At 49.7% G+C, this 16502-nt stretch overlaps 1 protein-coding gene across 1 annotated transcript; it reads left to right on the plus strand.

Moving 5' to 3' along the window:
- The first annotated feature begins 9564 nt into the window (after positions 1-9564).
- On the plus strand, positions 9565-11336 carry LOC102447515 (C-type natriuretic peptide 1). Its single transcript, XM_006127907.4, has 2 exons — positions 9565-9710; positions 11030-11336. The coding sequence occupies exons 1-2, from the start codon at positions 9618-9620 to the stop codon at positions 11333-11335; spliced, it is 399 nt and encodes a 132-aa protein (XP_006127969.3). The 5' UTR covers positions 9565-9617; the 3' UTR covers position 11336.
- Positions 11337-16502: the final 5166 nt, after the last annotated feature.

Raw genomic sequence — 16502 nt, forward strand, 5'->3', positions numbered from 1 at the left:
CCTATTGTCTCAGGCCAATGAGCCGTCTAGGTCAGGGGCTTGTCTCTGAAAGTGGCCAGGACTAGCTGCGTCAGTGGAAGGTGCATGAAACTCTGCCCTAGGCAGCTGTGGGAGAAAACCTGCCCCTGTGGAAAGTCCCTTCCTACCCCCCGGTCCCTTAGAGGCAGGTTTGAGCTCTGCTGTGGAGGACTTGTGATTCCTGAACTCCTGGCCAAGCTCTGCTCCCAGGTACACTGGGGTGGATCGGACTGGGCCAGGGAGCTGAGGATAGTCTTGGCTCTTCCTTTGAGGGAGAACAGTGACACCCGGCAGGCGTCCCACTTGGACACGTCTGGGCTGTCAGCATGGAACAAAAGGGGAAGGCAACTAAATGACGGGGGGGGAGGGAGAAGAGGGAGGGAGGTGAGTGCCTGCCGCTGGGTCATTGCCAGAGGAGCACAGCATGTGATGCTGTGCACTGATCCCGGGCACAGCCTTGCCACCAAACAGCTGGAGGTGGCAGGCAGGTGAATGCTCAGATACCCAAGCAAAATGTTAACGGCTAATAAGGGGCCCCTTGGGCCAGCTTCCATCGGGGACCTGGTGCTCCTGCCTTGATGGAAATGCTGCACACACGTCACTGCCCTTTAAGCTGGCTGCCGGGAGCAGGAAGCGCAGGCAAGACCCATCTGGAGGAGGCTGCAGGGGTCAGCGAGCTAGCAGCGAGTTGGGGAATGAAGAAATTGCCTCATTGCTCAAATGGGACCGAAATGCATTAGCCCAGCACGACGGAGCATGCTGCAGGCTTCCAGCCTTAGATCCTAGCTTCCTCCCAGCTAGACCCTTCGCGGCTGGAGCAGAAATGCAAGAGAAGGCGCTTTACTAATAATTACACTTTTGCCTGGTCAACGGCACCTGTCATACGAGGATCTCAGAGCACTGTAAGCGTTATCACACTGCTGCAAGGTAGGCCAGAGCCATCACCCCCATTTCATGGATGGGAAAGCAGAGGCACCAAGGAGCTAAGTGTGATGATGCAGTCGGGGTTTCCCCGTTCCTGCACCCCTGTAGCCGCAAAAACAGACTACGCCCGCCGGTAGAATAGAGGGGTTTTATTGCTTCTCCAGGATACAGCACAGCCTAGCCATGATGGCTGTGTCTAGACTGGCCAGTTTTTCCGGAAAATCAGCTGCTTTTCCGGAAAAACTTGCCAGCTGTCTACACTGGCCGCTTGAATTTCCGCAAAAGCACTGACTTCCTACTGTAAGAAATCAGTGCTTCTTGCGGAAATACTATTCAGCTCCCATTCAGGCAAAAGTGTAGACAGCTCAGATTTGTTTTCCGCAAACAAGCCCCGATCGCGAAAATAGCGATCGGGGCTTTTTTGTGCAAAACCGCATCTAGATTGGCACGGACGCTTTTCCACAAAAAGTGCTTTTGAAGAAAAGCGTCCTGCCAATCTAGACGCTCTGTTTACAGAAGTCTGGGCCAGGATACTTCAGATCCCTTGAGATGGGGTCCCTAGGCCCCTGGATTCCAGCCCGCTCCTCAGACTGGTTCCTCCATGACTCCAGCCCCAGACTGACTCTTCCCCCAACCCCTCAGTTCCTTTGTTCAGCCTCTTCCCTTAACTTGTAGAACTGGTTTTAGCCACTGCCCTGGGGCAGTACGGCACCCCCTGCTGGGCCGTGCTTACAGACAGCTGCCAGTGGGGGTCCCCCACAGCCCACAGCCCAAGCATAGCAACCAGCAAGGAACTTACACTACACCACACTAAGTGACTTGCCCAAGGCCACATGACAGATCTGTAGCAGAACTGGGACTAAACTTCACAGGTGCCAGCTCCCAATGCTTTGCTTTAACATCTGGGCAGTGGAGTCTCCAGCTGCAACAAGGGCAGGGCAACTTGTGGCTGTGATAAGTGGCCGGGTGACCTGCTCTGCCTCAGTTTATCTTCTGGGGTCCACCACTCTTCCGATTCTGCTGGATTAGAAATTCGGCTTCCGGGAGCCTGGTTTATAGACCCCCCTGGGCAGAGGTTGGCCTCGCACAGGCAGAAACTCATTTCAGTTTTCAGAGACCAAGGGCCACTTCAGGGGTTACTCAAGAGCCAGTGAAGAAAGTGGCTATGGGGCAGTCTAAGCCAAGGGCCAGCAGCAACCAGAGCATTCATGTCTCCGCACACCTGGCTCTCTCTGTCTTGCGGGTAGGCTTGCCAGGTGTCTGGTTTTGGCCGGACAGTCTGGTATTTGCAGTCTCTGTCTGGTAAAAAAAAAAAAAACCCAGAAAATAACAGACATGTAAAATGTCTGGTATTTTCTGTTCTTCTCAGATGGAAGGCCACTTGGGACATTCTTCCCCTGCCGCATCTGGTGGGAGCAGTGGGATTTAAAGGTGCAGTGTCACTTTTTTTTTTTTTTTTGCTCAACCAATTTTTCCTCACTATCGTCAGTATTTTCTGTGAAAGTATCTGGCAACCCTACTTGGGTGTATGTGCAGATTCTCCCCGAGAGTACTGTGTTCTGGGTGCGACTGTCACACACAGAAAGACCATACCAGACCGTCTTGCCCAAATCCAGCCCCCCACCAGGGTTCGATCGTGCTCTGTACAGATGTGGCTGGCACAGAGGAGCAGCAGCAAATGCTGCTTTGCCCCCGTGTGGCTGACTCACTCCTTTTAGGAGCCCATGGGGGGGCAGGCATTGCAGTGATCTGGGAAGTAATCTGGGAGAGACATGATGGCAGTGCAGGCCAATCTGCATTTCTCCACCAAGAAAGTGGCAGACGGTGCCACTTCCTAGCTCATCTTCAAAGTTGTTTCTTGGCCCCCAGCTATCTCCCAGCCCCCTTTTTCCTCCCTAGGACTGCAGCTTTGGGAAGACGCTTTCATCTTCTGACTGGATGGAGCCCAGTGACATTTCTTACAGCTGTTGCGACTATTAAACCCCAGCTTTCCAGTGCTAATCAAGACCCAGCGGAGGGAACGTGGGCTGGACAATGCAGGAGAAACAGGAGATATTTATCAAGTGGCTTCTCCTTCTAATCTCTTAGCTAGGGACACGGATGCTGCCTGGATGGAGCCAGCTTGCCTCTCACTGCTGAACCCCAGGTCTCCAGGTAATTTACTTCCCAGCCACCATCCCAGAGCTCATTAGCCACTGGTGGGCTGACTGGCTAATGGAGCCGAGCCCTGCCAGAGGCTGGCTGCAGGAGCATGGGCAGGAGAAGCGCCTGGTTTCACCGAAAGGTCCAACTGCGCTATGTAAGCCAGTGAGTGACACAAGAACATCTGTGCAGCCTGGTGAGTTCTTGGCTGCTACATCCCACCCTGCCTTTCTGGCCTGACTCCTGAGCTCTGCTGATCTGACTTGTCCCTCATTGCTACTGTGCTGGTTGCTGGGTTCCTGAGGCCAACCCAGTGCCAGCTCTTGGCCTTGAACTTTGGTTCTGACCCTCAGCTCTGCTTCCTGGCACCTGCTCTCACCCCATAGGCCTGACAGACCACGTCCTGCTCCCTAAGGGTATGTCTAGGCTACCCAACGTAGTCAATGAAGCCGGGATTTAAATATCCCCGGCTTCATTAAAATAAAAATGGCCGGCATGCTGTGCTGGCTCAGCTGATCGTCGGCACAGTGCGCAAGTCGAGACACTGATCGGTCAACAGGGGAAGCCTTTGTTGACCACTCCCTTATGCCTCGTGAATACAGCACCTTGCCCCAGGGGGCCCATTTCCAGCCTAACAGAGGCTAGGGACATTGTTCCTACCCATCCTGGATAATAAGTATTTATGTACATGTCCTCCATGAATGTATCTAGTTCTTTTTTGAACCCTGTTTAAGTCCTGGTCTTCACATCACAACATCCACTAGCAAAATTCTAAAGCAGGATTTAAAGCCACATAAGGGTCACAAGTTTCATAGAGCTTCAGGGAGTAGCCTTAATCCAGTGGTCTCCAACCTTTTTACACTCAAGATCACTTTTTAAAGTCTCAGAACAGGTGAAGATCTACCGCCCCGCCCCTTCCCTGAAGCCCCGCCCTCTCCATTCTCCTGTTCATCACTTGCTATCCCCAGCCCTTATATTCTCTGTTAAACAGTTTATTTTTAAATTATGCAATATATAAATTTAAAATCACGTTTATAGTTGGTCTGTTTTTAACTCATGCTATTTAAATGTCAAATGAAGCATTTACAATTATACATTTTGTTCTCTGCTATTTTGTAAATCTAAAATCAAGTATTGATAATTATATATTTTTTCTTCCAATAACAAAGTCTCAGTGTGACACCTGTGACTGAACAGTATCTGCCAGCGTCTTGAAGTCTGGGTTGTAGTCTGAGATTGCTAGTCGTATACAGTCCATCAGACGGGCATCTGTGATCCTGCGCTCAGCCTGGGAAGCTTGCTCCAGCACAGCTGGAGCTAGAAGCAGCCTCCCTGGGCTGAGCGCAGGGCAGCCGGGCTGGAGGGAAGAGAAGTGGTTGCCTGGCCAACTGAAAGCCACAGTCAGCTTGCTGGGGTGTTTCAGCCCTCCTGACCTCCCAGCTCCCACCATTCCTCGCAGCTACTCACCTGTGTTGTTGCTCGGTGAGTAGCTGCTCCTCAAATGAGGAAATCTAATGTAAATGTACTGCGCAGGTGCGCAGTTCAGAGAGGGCTCAAGAGCTATGCTTAGAGCCCCTGAGATGTACTGGTAGATCGCGATCTACTGGTTGGTGACCACGGCCCTTAGTCTGTCACAGAAAAAAAAAAGAAATGGTCTGGTAGCACTTTATAGACTAACAAAACATGTAGATAGTATCATGAGCTTTCGTGGGCACAGCCCACTTCTTCAGATGACTGGAGTTATGAGTTTGGGACGTGTACACCCGAAATAAATAGGAGAGGGGAAGGGGAGGTGGGAGGGAAGAAAAAAGGACCCGGGTGGGGGACAGGGCATCAGTAAGTATCTGACGATTGGCTAGTTAAACCAAAGCAGATAAAAATCAAAGTCAATAGATAGATTCCCATGTCAGGAAGGATACAACACAGAAAGCTGTTTGCACCTTCAATGGTTGTTAAATTGGTAATGTCCCAACCAACTTTCATCACGATTGAGTCCATTAGCATGTGAATTGAATTTGCGGATGAACTCTAATTCCAATGCTTCCCTGTGGATCTGGCTTGTAGAACTGGTTTGTGACAAGACAGCTACTTGGAGATCTTTCAAAGGGTGATTTGGAAGGTTGAAGTGTTCTCCAGGGCTGTGTCCAGACTCAGGTTTTTTTTTGGGAAAAGTAGCCTTTTTCCGAAAAAACTTCACCTGCGTCTAGACTGCAGCCGCATTCTTTCGAAATTAAATCGAAAGAATGCGGCTTTTCTTTCGACGGCGGTAAACCTCATTGCACGAGGAAGAACGCCTTCTTTCGAAAGTGCTCTTTCGAAAGAAGGCGTTCTTGAATGTAAATAGGGCTTCTTCGAAAGAGAGCATCCAGACTCACTGGGTGCTTTCTTTCGAAAAAGCGGCTTGCTTTTTCGAAAGTTCCGCATGCAGTCTAGACGCTCTCTTTCGAAAGTATCTTTCGAAGAGCCTCTTTCGAAAGAGGCTTGCAGTCTAGACATAGCCCAGGAGGCTTCTGTATGTTTCCTTTGCGTAGATCTGATTTGTGTCCATTGATTTTTTCCCGCAGAGACTGTCCAGTTTGTCCAATATATATAGCAGTGGGGCACTGCTGGCATTTGATGGCATAGATCACATTAATGGATGTGCAGTCAAATGACCTTTTGATTTGATAGCTTATGTTGTTGGCTCCAGTGATGAATTCGCCAGTATAAATATGTAGGCAGAGTTGGCATCTTTTTTGGTTGCAAGTGTGGAAGATAACGAGCCTTTACTCTGCGTTGTGTTTAAGCAACAAGTTGCCAGAGGCAGTTTATTCGAGCAATATTGCAAGGGAAGACAGCGTAAGCGGATCTTCAAATACAAAACAATTAAGAGCCAATATATAGACCTTTTTGTTACATATAACATTAAACAATTACTTCCCTGCCCACTTAGTTCCCATCGGACACTGTTTTATCTTAAGGTTCTTACTGAGGTAAGCATTCCACTCTTATCTTGGAGAGAGAGAGACAGAGAGGCGAACACAGCGTCTCTTCTAGCTCTCGCGTTAGCAGGAGTCAGAGTGAACCAGACTCTTGCTCTGCTACTGACAAACCCTGAAATGGCCACCCAAATCTCCTTTCCCTTAGTCCTGCTTCCACACAAGGCTGGGTTCCTGGAGGCTTATGATGTGGTTGTGTAGCATGGTTACCAGAAAGAATTTGTTTCTGGTTAGGGGATTGTCTGTAAGCAAGACGTTTCACAGAGGTAGCCGAGTTAGTCTGTAACACGAAAAGCTTAAAAAACAACAAATAGTCTGGTAGCACTTTAAAGACTAACAAAACATGTAGATGGTATTGTGCGATTTCATGGGCACAGCCCACTTCTTCAGATGCCCAAAGTGTTGCATGTCCAGAACGGTTATTTTGACCTTATGATCTATAGATACATACAGACATAAGGCCAGTCAAACTCCCCCTTGCCTCTCCAGCAAATGAGAACCAGGCTATGAGCAGGCGAAATGACATCTGACTGTCAATCTTTATTTATTTACTAAAGGTGCTCAGATCCAATCTCAAATCCTCCAGAAGGCAAATTTTCTTGTCCCATTCTTTGCCAGTGCAAATGTTGTGGCTTTAATGATTTCTCCTCTCAATAGGGCTCAGATTAAATGTGGTTGTATCAACAAAGCAGCCCAGAGATCTAATAACATCCATCTTCTCACTCTGTCATAAGGGGATGCTTATAACCCATCTCCTTGAAATGCCCATTCCCAGAGAGGCCTTTAACCATTGTGTTATCAATTGGTTTCACAGAGGAATAAACAGCGAAAACGATGCATGCATTCACACACATACAGGGAAATTCCTTTCACACATCCAGCGCCAATGCGAATCTCAATCTTGATGAACTTAGGCCTAATAAAAAGCCAGATGGCTCATCATTTCCATTTGATCCAGAAGACTTCTGCTTAATGGCCCAAACGCTCTGCACCACACGTGGGGAATAGATCTTTGTGTGGGATAAAGACCTATTATTCCTCTTCCAGGGAAATTCATATTCAGTGAGCCCAAATTGCAGGCCCCAAGAGTGGAGAAGTGGCTGATTAAATCATGCTTTCTCTGATCAGATATAAAGATTAATCTGGAGGGGTGGAGGGTGTCAAAAGTCAGTGGAAAACATTCCAGAAAATGAGAATGACCTTGGCTTGGAGTTGTTTATCAATTGCAGCACCATGGTATCTGAGCCCCTACTATGGGTTCTTTACAGTGGAAAGACCCCCTAAAAAACCTGTTACCAAAGAGCCAGTCCAGCTCCAACATCTGGACAGACGCCGAGGCTTCATGCCATCTCCACTGCTATTCCCCTAGACTGACGTCTCGTGTAACCAAAGGGACAGCCCTTCCCGTTATGCAGAAGAGCTCCCAATAAAGGGAACCACCCGCAGAGTTCGCACATTACTGATGAGCACGCTGAACAGTCAGGGCATGAGCTCACCCGGCATTAACACTGAGACCATGGTGACTCTGTGTTGCCTGTGGGGCTCCCGTTCCCTTGAGCCCCAGCGGGGCGTGTGGGCAGGGCTGGGTGGGGTTCCGTAGCACAAGCCGTGCCAACACTGGGTGGAATGGTGTAGCTGGGGTGTTGAGAATCACCCCACAACCCTGCTGTTCTCTCCTGATAGGTTTTGCTTGTCACATGATGCTGCCGAGAGCCCCCCCATTGCCCTGCGCGTGTGAGAGAGGGTCACTTGGACCAGGCCAGAGGATGTCGTGTTCAGGAGTCTTTACGCAGGGGGAGCTCTCGCTTGCCCTGGGGCTGGGTCCAGCCTCTGGAAGAGGAGAAGTGCGGCGAGCTGTAGCGCACGGGGAGCTCGCCCCCCGGCTGGGAAACGGGACGTAAATGCACAACCACCTTCGTGTGCTGGTTGACCCCAACCTCCCGGCCAGACTGTGGCTGGCTCTCCCAGCCTCCCAAAGCCGAGAGCCAAGGCCTTGCCCAGCTGGGGCCAGAGCCACCATTTCCTGCGAATGCTTCTGACCATGCAGCTTCGCTATGGGGGGAGCTCCCTGCAGACCCAGGGAGAAGAGCGAATGCTGCTGCTGGGCCAGAGCGGCCGCTCCTGCCTGCCCTCCCGGGCAGAGTCTGCATTTGCAGCAAAGCCCCAGACAGCTGGGCACCCAAGGCCCAGTCCTGCTTGTAACCCCATGCTGCACGTAGGCCTGAGAGACGGGAAAAGGCGACAGGTGAGAAAAGGCAAGAGAAGATGCTCCCAGACACCCCTGAAGCCAGGCCAGGGGTGCAATTCAATCTGCGAGAAGGGGAGGAGGGAGCCACTTGCAAGGTCCCCGTCTGGAGCTCAGGGTGAACCCCTACAAAGGGGGGTTGGTTCAGGCATGTCCCCGATTTCAAAGCAATGCTCTTCGTGGGAAAAGTACACTTCAGAAGACACCCAGGCCAATGCTGTCCCGCTAGACATTCCGGGAGGAAGAGATTTTCTTCACTCTTCATGCACAAGACACCAGGGCAGAGGCGGGGAACCTTTTTTGGGGGTCAGGGGCCACTAACCCACAGAAAAATCATTCGGGGGCCACACACAAGTGAGAAGCCCCTGACTGAGAAGAAAAAAGACACTCCCCATATTCCCAGAGCCTAGAGGGACCCAGGCTCGTAGATTTTGTGTGCTCCAGCCCAGTGGTGGGTGACGGGGGGTGGAAGCACCAGCTTGGGCTCCCCAGTGCGGGGGGGGAGGGGAAGGGATTCCTGAGCCTCCGGGGCTGGATCCAGGCAAGCTGGTGGATGCATTTAGCCCCTGGGCTTGGGGTTCCCCACCCCTGCACTAGGGAATTCTCTCGGCATTTAAATCAGGTTCTAACTTCACTCCTCAGCCTCCAAGCCAGCGAGAACATACATGGCAACAATTGCAGCTTTCTGAGCCCACTGGTCACATCTGCAAGACTTAGAATTCTCTTGCACGCTCCAGACCGCACCCTCTCCCCTCCTCTCACCAGGTACCAGTGCAATTAAGAGAACACACTCTTCTCTAGCATGCATGTTTATGGGATCTGCAGGGCTCCCCGGCAAGTGCTGTTCCGCAATGACAGAGCAGCTGTGTGTATGGGAGGGGGATGCTCTGCAGACCCTGCCTCTTCCTCGATTGCTCTACAGGAGCACAGAAAAGCAGGTAGCAGGGTGAGTGACGCAGTCAGGCAACCCTGAGCAAAACACACGGACACAGGTGGCCTCAGAAGAGCAGGCTGCAGATGAACAATGACAGGATGGGGCTGCCGCACAGCTCAAGGAGAGCAAAATGCTCTTCTCCTTGCCAGCCAAAGAGAGAGTTAAGTTCTCTCCTTTCCATGGGCTACTGAAAGCCGATCAGAACCTCTCCAACCAATCGTGGCTGTGGCAGGAGCTCAGAGGTGGCCCGAGATGGGTGGAGGGGAGGTATAAAGGCTGGTCACCAGAGACTCAGAGTGACATTGCAACAGGAGAGACTGGAAGGGAAGAGGAGCCAGAGACGCACTGTCACCCGGGGAGACACCGCAACACGACGATGAACCCGAAGCTTATTTTCTCCGGTGGATTTCTGATGCTGCTTCTCCTCAGCCAGGACCAAGCAAGAGCTAAACCCATCTCCAGTTTACAGGTAAGAGAGCAGCTGCTCGTTTCAACATCGGGTGGCTGATGATGCCTTGCAAATGAGAATTACTTGCTCCAAAGCTTCAGACTCAATATGGCTCTTCTTAGCCCTCTCTGGCTGCTGGAAGACGCCCAAGGGCTCAGGACATCAGGGTCACCAAGCGGGCAGACAGAGGTTATTAATGGAGCAAAAGCAAAACTATTCCTTGACTGATTTCTGTCTCAAGGGGCTTCAGATAGTTGGAGGCCAAGTGCTGTTTGTTCCCTCAGCGGGAGGGAGGCTGCAAAGTTTAGGGGCAGTCTGGGATTGGGTGAAGTTATGAAACTTCAGAGGGAAGGAAGCTGCATGTTCTTACCCAGAGTGGGATTTTAATAGGATTCAAAAAAGAGCTACTTACATTCATGGAGGGCAGGTCCATCACTGGCTAGTAGCCACGATGGGCAGGGATGGTGCCCCTGGCCTCTGTCTGTCAGGAGCTGGGAATGGGCGACAGGGGAGGGATCACTTGATTCCCTGCTCTGTTCATTCCCCCTGGGGGCACCTGGCATTGGCCACTGTGGGAGCACAGGATACTGGTCTAGATGGACCTTTTGACTGACCCAGTGTGGCCGTTCTTCTGAGCCTGGCTGCCCTCCCATCTGGAGTTCTGACCCAGGCACTAGCAAGCTCATCCCTTCAGTTCCTAAGCTGCCTTGGTCTTTAGCAGGAGTCTCTGGTTCAGGCAACATGATATTAAACAAGCAGGGGAATCGTCTCGCAACAGAACGGCAAAGGATTCAGTCTCTTGCTTGAGAACCTGGGAGAGAGGCGGAATCCTCAGCTTTTAATAAAAAAGCATTTTAAGTATCTCTGGTAGGAAGAATTTCTCCTAATTATCCCATCAGCAGCCCAACATCCCTATATACACCATGTAACCCTGCAGTCCCCGCAGAGCAAATCCTTCCAGCATCAGGCTAGCCTCTCCCCAGCCACTCCACCACCTCCATCCTTTTCCTACTCTTCCTTTAGTCCCCCCCAAGCCTCTTCGTTTACCATCCCAGGCACCAGGCTCTCAGCTTTAGGAGAGCCTCTTCTTACACCCCTCAATTTCCATGACCAAGTCAAACTAAGATCGCAGCAGTCTATGCATTGGCGACCCAGCGCGCTACGGAAAATGGAGTCACTGGGACAGTGAAGAAGCAAGATCATTACTTGGCTGACGTGCTAGCACATTTTCTTGTCTACACCAAGCATCCAATGGGGTCTTTCCAAATTAGCAGCGATGTCAATAATCAACGGAGTCGCTGAACCGCCATCCCTCCTCCTCTCTCCCCATTGTCTTTCAGAGCCTGTCCAGATTGCTAGAGGAGGAGCAGGAGCATCCCCTGGCCTCAGAGGAGATGGACCAGGAGCGAGAAGACATGATCCCCGCAGGTGCCTTCGACCTACAGGATTCCGAGCTCCAATGGGCCGGACACTCCAGGGACCAGCCCGAGAGGGGCCCCGTGAGCGACAGTACTTTCCAGAGGCTCTTCAGCGATCTCCTGGGTTCATCCAGGAGATACAGAGGCAGGAGCAAAAAGGGCCTGTCCAGGGGCTGTTTTGGTGTCAAGCTGGACCGAATTGGCTCCTTGAGCGGACTGGGATGCTAACTGTTCATGAGGGTAAGAGGAGACTGTGTGTGTGTGTGTGTGTGTGTGTGTGTGTGTGTGTGTGTGTGTGTGTGAGAGAGAGAGAGAGAGAGGAGACTGTGTGTGTGTGTGTGTGTGTGTGTGTGTGTGTGTGTGTGTGTGTGTCTGTCTGTCTGTCTGTCTGGCAGGGGTAGGAAAACACAGAGGAGGAAGAATTTAAGGCTGAAATGGAAAGAAAAGAGCCGTATAGCCCTTACCATTCCTCCTTCCCTCAGGATCAGCTTCACCCTCGTGCAACTACACGGACGTCCCCGGCACCGCCTACACATTTGGCTCATTCATCTCACCCCCCACCCCCACACTTTCCTCTTCACCTCCTCCGCCTTCTCCAAATCAGCTGCCTGTGGTTTGTCCTGCCTCAGAGCAGGGTAAGCAAGCAGAACCGGGCCCTAGAAGAGGGAAATTAATTAGCTCCCATTGGTGAGACTTTACTGCTTTCCTCTCTGTCACTTATTCCTTCTGTTTCCTTGGCAGGACTAAGATTTTCAGGACCTGGAGGACCCACTGCCTTTCCATGAGATGTCCAACTCAAATTGTTCCCACTCCCTTGTTGACGTTGCCTGGAAGGAGTTCCTCCAGTGCCATCCCACACTGTCGAAACGGGCCATTGTAGGTATCACTGTATAAACTTAGCCAGACTGTTCTCTCTTTCGTTTATCTATCTTGTTTATAGGCCATATGTATGAAAATGCTCTCCCAGAGCTGTCCTCATTGTGCTGAAAATACATCAGTTTTCAACAGATGTTGAATTTATTTCAAACCTCCCCTCTGATTTTCTTCCTCATCCATCATTCCTGAGGACAAAGGGTTGCCCTGATTTACATCTGATCTAATAAATATGAACTATTCCAATTCATCTGAATGCTGGTCAATGGCTAACATGCATGTCCTGAGAGGCTGTCTGAAGAAAAAGGGCATTACTTAAGAAAAGCAGCTTAGGGAGAAAGAAAAGCCCAAGAGAACACAGCGTAGCTAGGAACATAAGAATAGCCATACTGGAGCAGAGCAAAGGTCCATCTAGCCCAGTATCCTGTTTTACAACAGTGGCCAAATGCCAGGTGCCCCAGAGCAAGTGAACAGGATAGATAATCATCATATGATCCCTTTCCTATCACCCATTCCCAGTCTCTAACAAACAGAGGGAAAGGGACACCCTTCCTACCCATTCTGGTTAATAAATACTGATGAACCTTATCTTTCATGAATTTATCTAGCTCTTTTTGAACCCTGCTAAAGTCCTGCCCTTCACAACATCCTCTGGCAAGGAGTTCCACAGGTTGACTGTGCATCGTGTGCATAGCTGACGTAACAGCCCTCAGCAGGGATCAAACCCTCACCCTGTAGCACCAAAGCATTTGTCTCTGTCACTTGAGATAAAGGGGTAACTTCATGAATTTGCAGCAGTGGTAGGGTGTTATTCACAATGTGGCCCAGCAGCTAGAAGGGGATGACACACACTTCACAAGCCAGATACAGTGAGCTGATGCCCTTGTGCGTACCTATTCTAAGGAAGTTTTCACCTTGTTAAGCGCCACAAAGTCCCAGCTGAAGTGCTTGTGGGAGGTTTGCATGTCTAAGGCTCAGTCTTGTCTAGAAAAACATTGTTCTCCTTGAAGGGAAGCTCATGGCAAACCCTACTCCCTCTTACGCACGGATCACTTGGGACACAGGCTATTTTTCTGACAAAAGTCAAGGTTATGTCCAAAATTACCCAGGTCAGCTCTTTGCAACAAAGAGTTTAGCCACTGATCCTACCCCTGTTTTCCTGTGTCTCAAGCTACATCCACACTACAGCCTGTGTACCAACCTCCTCAGCCACGTAAGTTACGCCGTCATAAGCGCTCACGTGCAGAGCTCTGTGTTGGCAGAAGAGCTTCTCCCCCTGACACAGCTTGTGCTGCGTGCGGAGGTGGTTTTATCATGCCATCGGGAGCGCTCTCTCCTGTCGGCACGGAGCATCGTCACCGGACGTGCGGCACCCACACAGCTGCAGCGCGGTAACTGCAGGCCTGGCCCCAGACTGGTTCAGGGTTGCTTGATGTGTGTGAACGTAATTCGGTCCAAAGGCTGCTCACTGAGGAGAGGAGTGGGCAGCCCCGACGCAGGGGAGCAGTGCCACTGACATCATTATGGGGACTGTTCAGATAGGAACAGGGGTCAGGTTATTGGGCACAGACGGTCGGCTGCCTGCCAGGATAGTCCAGCAGATTTTCAGTGCAGATCCCCCCTTGGCTGGACTGCGTATGTAAGCCCCACTGTGGTGCTTCCCTTCCCTGATTGCAAGAGTTGCATTCTTAAAAGCAGGTGTCCAGTGACAACTCTTCCAATCACTGATCTGAAATTTACTTACTGTCCTGAGCAAACACTCTGCCTGGAAACTGGCTCTCCACAGCATTCCCAGAAAGAACACCCAACAGGGGTGCACAGACACCCTCAAAACCAAATCACCAACAACTGGGCACTGACAACCCCAGTGGAAGTCAAGGGAAGCTGTGAGCACAGCTATTTCCTGCCAACAGGGATCTTGCACCTGTCAAATAGCTGCAGCTGGCGAGTATGGCTGCATGTCAGTCTCAGGTGTGAGCGGAGCTCATGTAGACGTAATCCAGCTAGTCTGGGTACCCCAGAGCACTGAAGCTGCAGCAACAGGACTTCAATATGGGCCGTTCAAGCCCTGCAGAACCCTGGGTAGTTACTCGAGCATCTAGCCCAGGCTGTTGCAGCTTGAGGCTTCACTGCTCCAATATCCTAGGACTTGGAGCAAAGCTAGGTCAGCTATGTTCGGATCTGGCTACCTGAGCTGCAGGGCAGACACACGTGTTGTTCCTAGACCTGCTCTTATCCATGGTGTGTCTAGGGGAGCCCATCCTCCAAGCCTTCCGTGGCTTTGTTGACTTCTTTAGCGCTCCTGTGAAATCCAGAAGAGTTCTGGAGGATTTACTCCAGTACACATCAGAGACATGTGCCACTCAGCCAGCAGCATTGCCCCAGCTGGAAACCAGTGTAAAGCAAGTGCGGATTCCTACCTTGTATATTTTCAAGTACACTTCTGCATGCAAACACACTCCCCAGGGGAATGCTGCAAACTCATGTTCACAGTTCCATGGAAACTATCAGAACCCCCTGAGGGGAGGGGACGAATTACTCGCCAGCAGAGGTGTCCTTTTCTCTCTCACTTGTGGTTCCACTTTATCCTTTATAAATCCTTTTAACATTTAGAAGTCACCATCTGTTTATTCGCTCCTGCTACTCCTTTATCTCCCTTTCATTTCCCTTTTATCCCTGGTTCTGTCAAGTTCCTTATTCTCCACATTTCAAGAGAGAAAACAAAACAACCACCCCCCCAAAAACACTATTTTCTCCTCAAAGCAGACACACAAGCTTAGTGGATTGATCTCAAGCAGCCAATGAACTGACGATCTCACAGCCCAGGAGTGGGAAAGTCCAACAGTCATTCCTGAAGGTAGCTGTCTTAGCATTCACCATATATTCTATGTAAGGGTATGTCTACACTTGCACCCTTTTTTGAGAGAGGGATGCAAATGAAGACAATTGAAATTGCAAATGAAGCTGGGATTTAAATATCCCACACTTCATTTGCATATTCGTATTATGTCGCTATTTCTAAAAAAGAAACGCAGTCTAGAAGCAGTTATTTCGAAAGAAAACCCTTCTCTCAAAATAACCCGTATTCCTCATACGAGGTTTACCAGTTATTTCAAGAGAAGGGTTTTCTCTCAAAATAACCGCGTCTTAACAGCGTCTGTTATTTTGAAATAGGGCTATTTCGAAATGGCGCCATAATGTGAATATGCAAATGAAGCGCAGGATATTTAAATCCCGGCTTCATTTGCAATTTCGAATGTCTTCATTTGCATCCCTCTCTCGAAAGAGGGTGCAAGTGTAGACAAACCCTAAGAGACCAACTTTGTTTTTCATTCTGAAAAATTAATCAGCTGTTATCACCAAGAATGAATAAAACAGTCTCTTTGCTTAGGCACACAGGGCCAGGTTAAGACCTTTAGAGGCCCTAAGGACTGAAAAGATTATGGTGCCCTTCATATGTAATTCAAAATAAAAACAACGCTATACTGTAAAATCTCTTTTTTTTTTTTTTGGTGCCCCTGCTTTGCTGGTGCCATAAGTACATGCTTAGTCTGCCTATTGGGTAATCCAGCCCTGGTGAGTCTACAGGACCTTAGTTTAAAATTTGCTTTAAAATTATATCATTAGGTGTTGCTGAAAATCATAAAATTAAATTTTTAAAAAAATTGCCCCTCCATTCCGACTGCCATCAGGAATAGGGGCATCCATTTCATAGTACTGCATAGCCCGCACCCCATACATCCAAAGGACAGCCCTACTCTATAGGCTTATTTCCTGAACATCCTCTGCCAGTCTCTGGTCTCCATTTCACTGGTGTACACCCAGGGTCAGTGAAGTTACTCCAGATTCACACTTTTGTAATGGGGATGAGAATCTAGATCGCTGTGGTTTAGGACTAGGAACGGCCCACTTTTGAACAGAATCCTACAGAAGGTAAACAAGGGCGTACCTGAAATGGACAAGAACTCCAATTCTACAGAGGAAGCTGTGATGCCAGCTAAACCTATTACCCGGGCATTTTGTGTCATCCTTTTAAAATGTTGTTTTTCAAAATGTCATGAGAACAATTTACATCACATCAAAGGTTCTCTAATTAAATCCCAAGGACTCACACTGGATGTGTTTGCCCTTTAGGTAACTTGCTTATTACGAGGAGTATTTAAAATGTTCCCAGCTAACCTTAATTTAGTCTCCTAGCAAGCTAAATGGGGAAAAAGCTCATTGTTCCAGAAGCATTGTTGTTTCAGTCTGGCTGGAGCAGACTGAACAAAGCAGCACAGCATGGATTTACATACAGAAGGTATGAAAGCAGGTGAGAAGACCAGAAGTGCCTTTTCCTCTTCCTTAATGACCAAAACCACATTCTGTCGAATGCTAGGAATGGAGTACAATGACCTCTGACCTCGAAAGCATCGAGGCATCATCTCACTCAACATGTTGAGAGAGATGCTCAGAACCTCCCAGCATGCAGCTTGTGTGCAAGTCAGTTCTGCTTATTTCATTGTCATAGGGCTAAATCCCT

This window comes from Pelodiscus sinensis, chromosome 24 (assembly GCF_052426305.1).
Source record: "Pelodiscus sinensis isolate ZL-2025 chromosome 24, ASM5242630v1, whole genome shotgun sequence".
NCBI classification, from domain to species: domain Eukaryota; kingdom Metazoa; phylum Chordata; order Testudines; family Trionychidae; genus Pelodiscus; species Pelodiscus sinensis.

What these genes read in the sequence shown, in the direction of transcription:
- LOC102447515 (XM_006127907.4), top strand. Translation starts at nt 9,618, where the DNA reads ATGAACCCGAAGCTTATTTTCTCCGGTGGATTTCTGATGCTGCTTCTC. An exon ending in AACCCATCTCCAGTTTACAG is followed by an intron (nt 9,711 to 11,029) that starts GTAAGAGAGCAG and finishes ATTGTCTTTCAG; the next exon opens with AGCCTGTCCAGATTGCTAGA.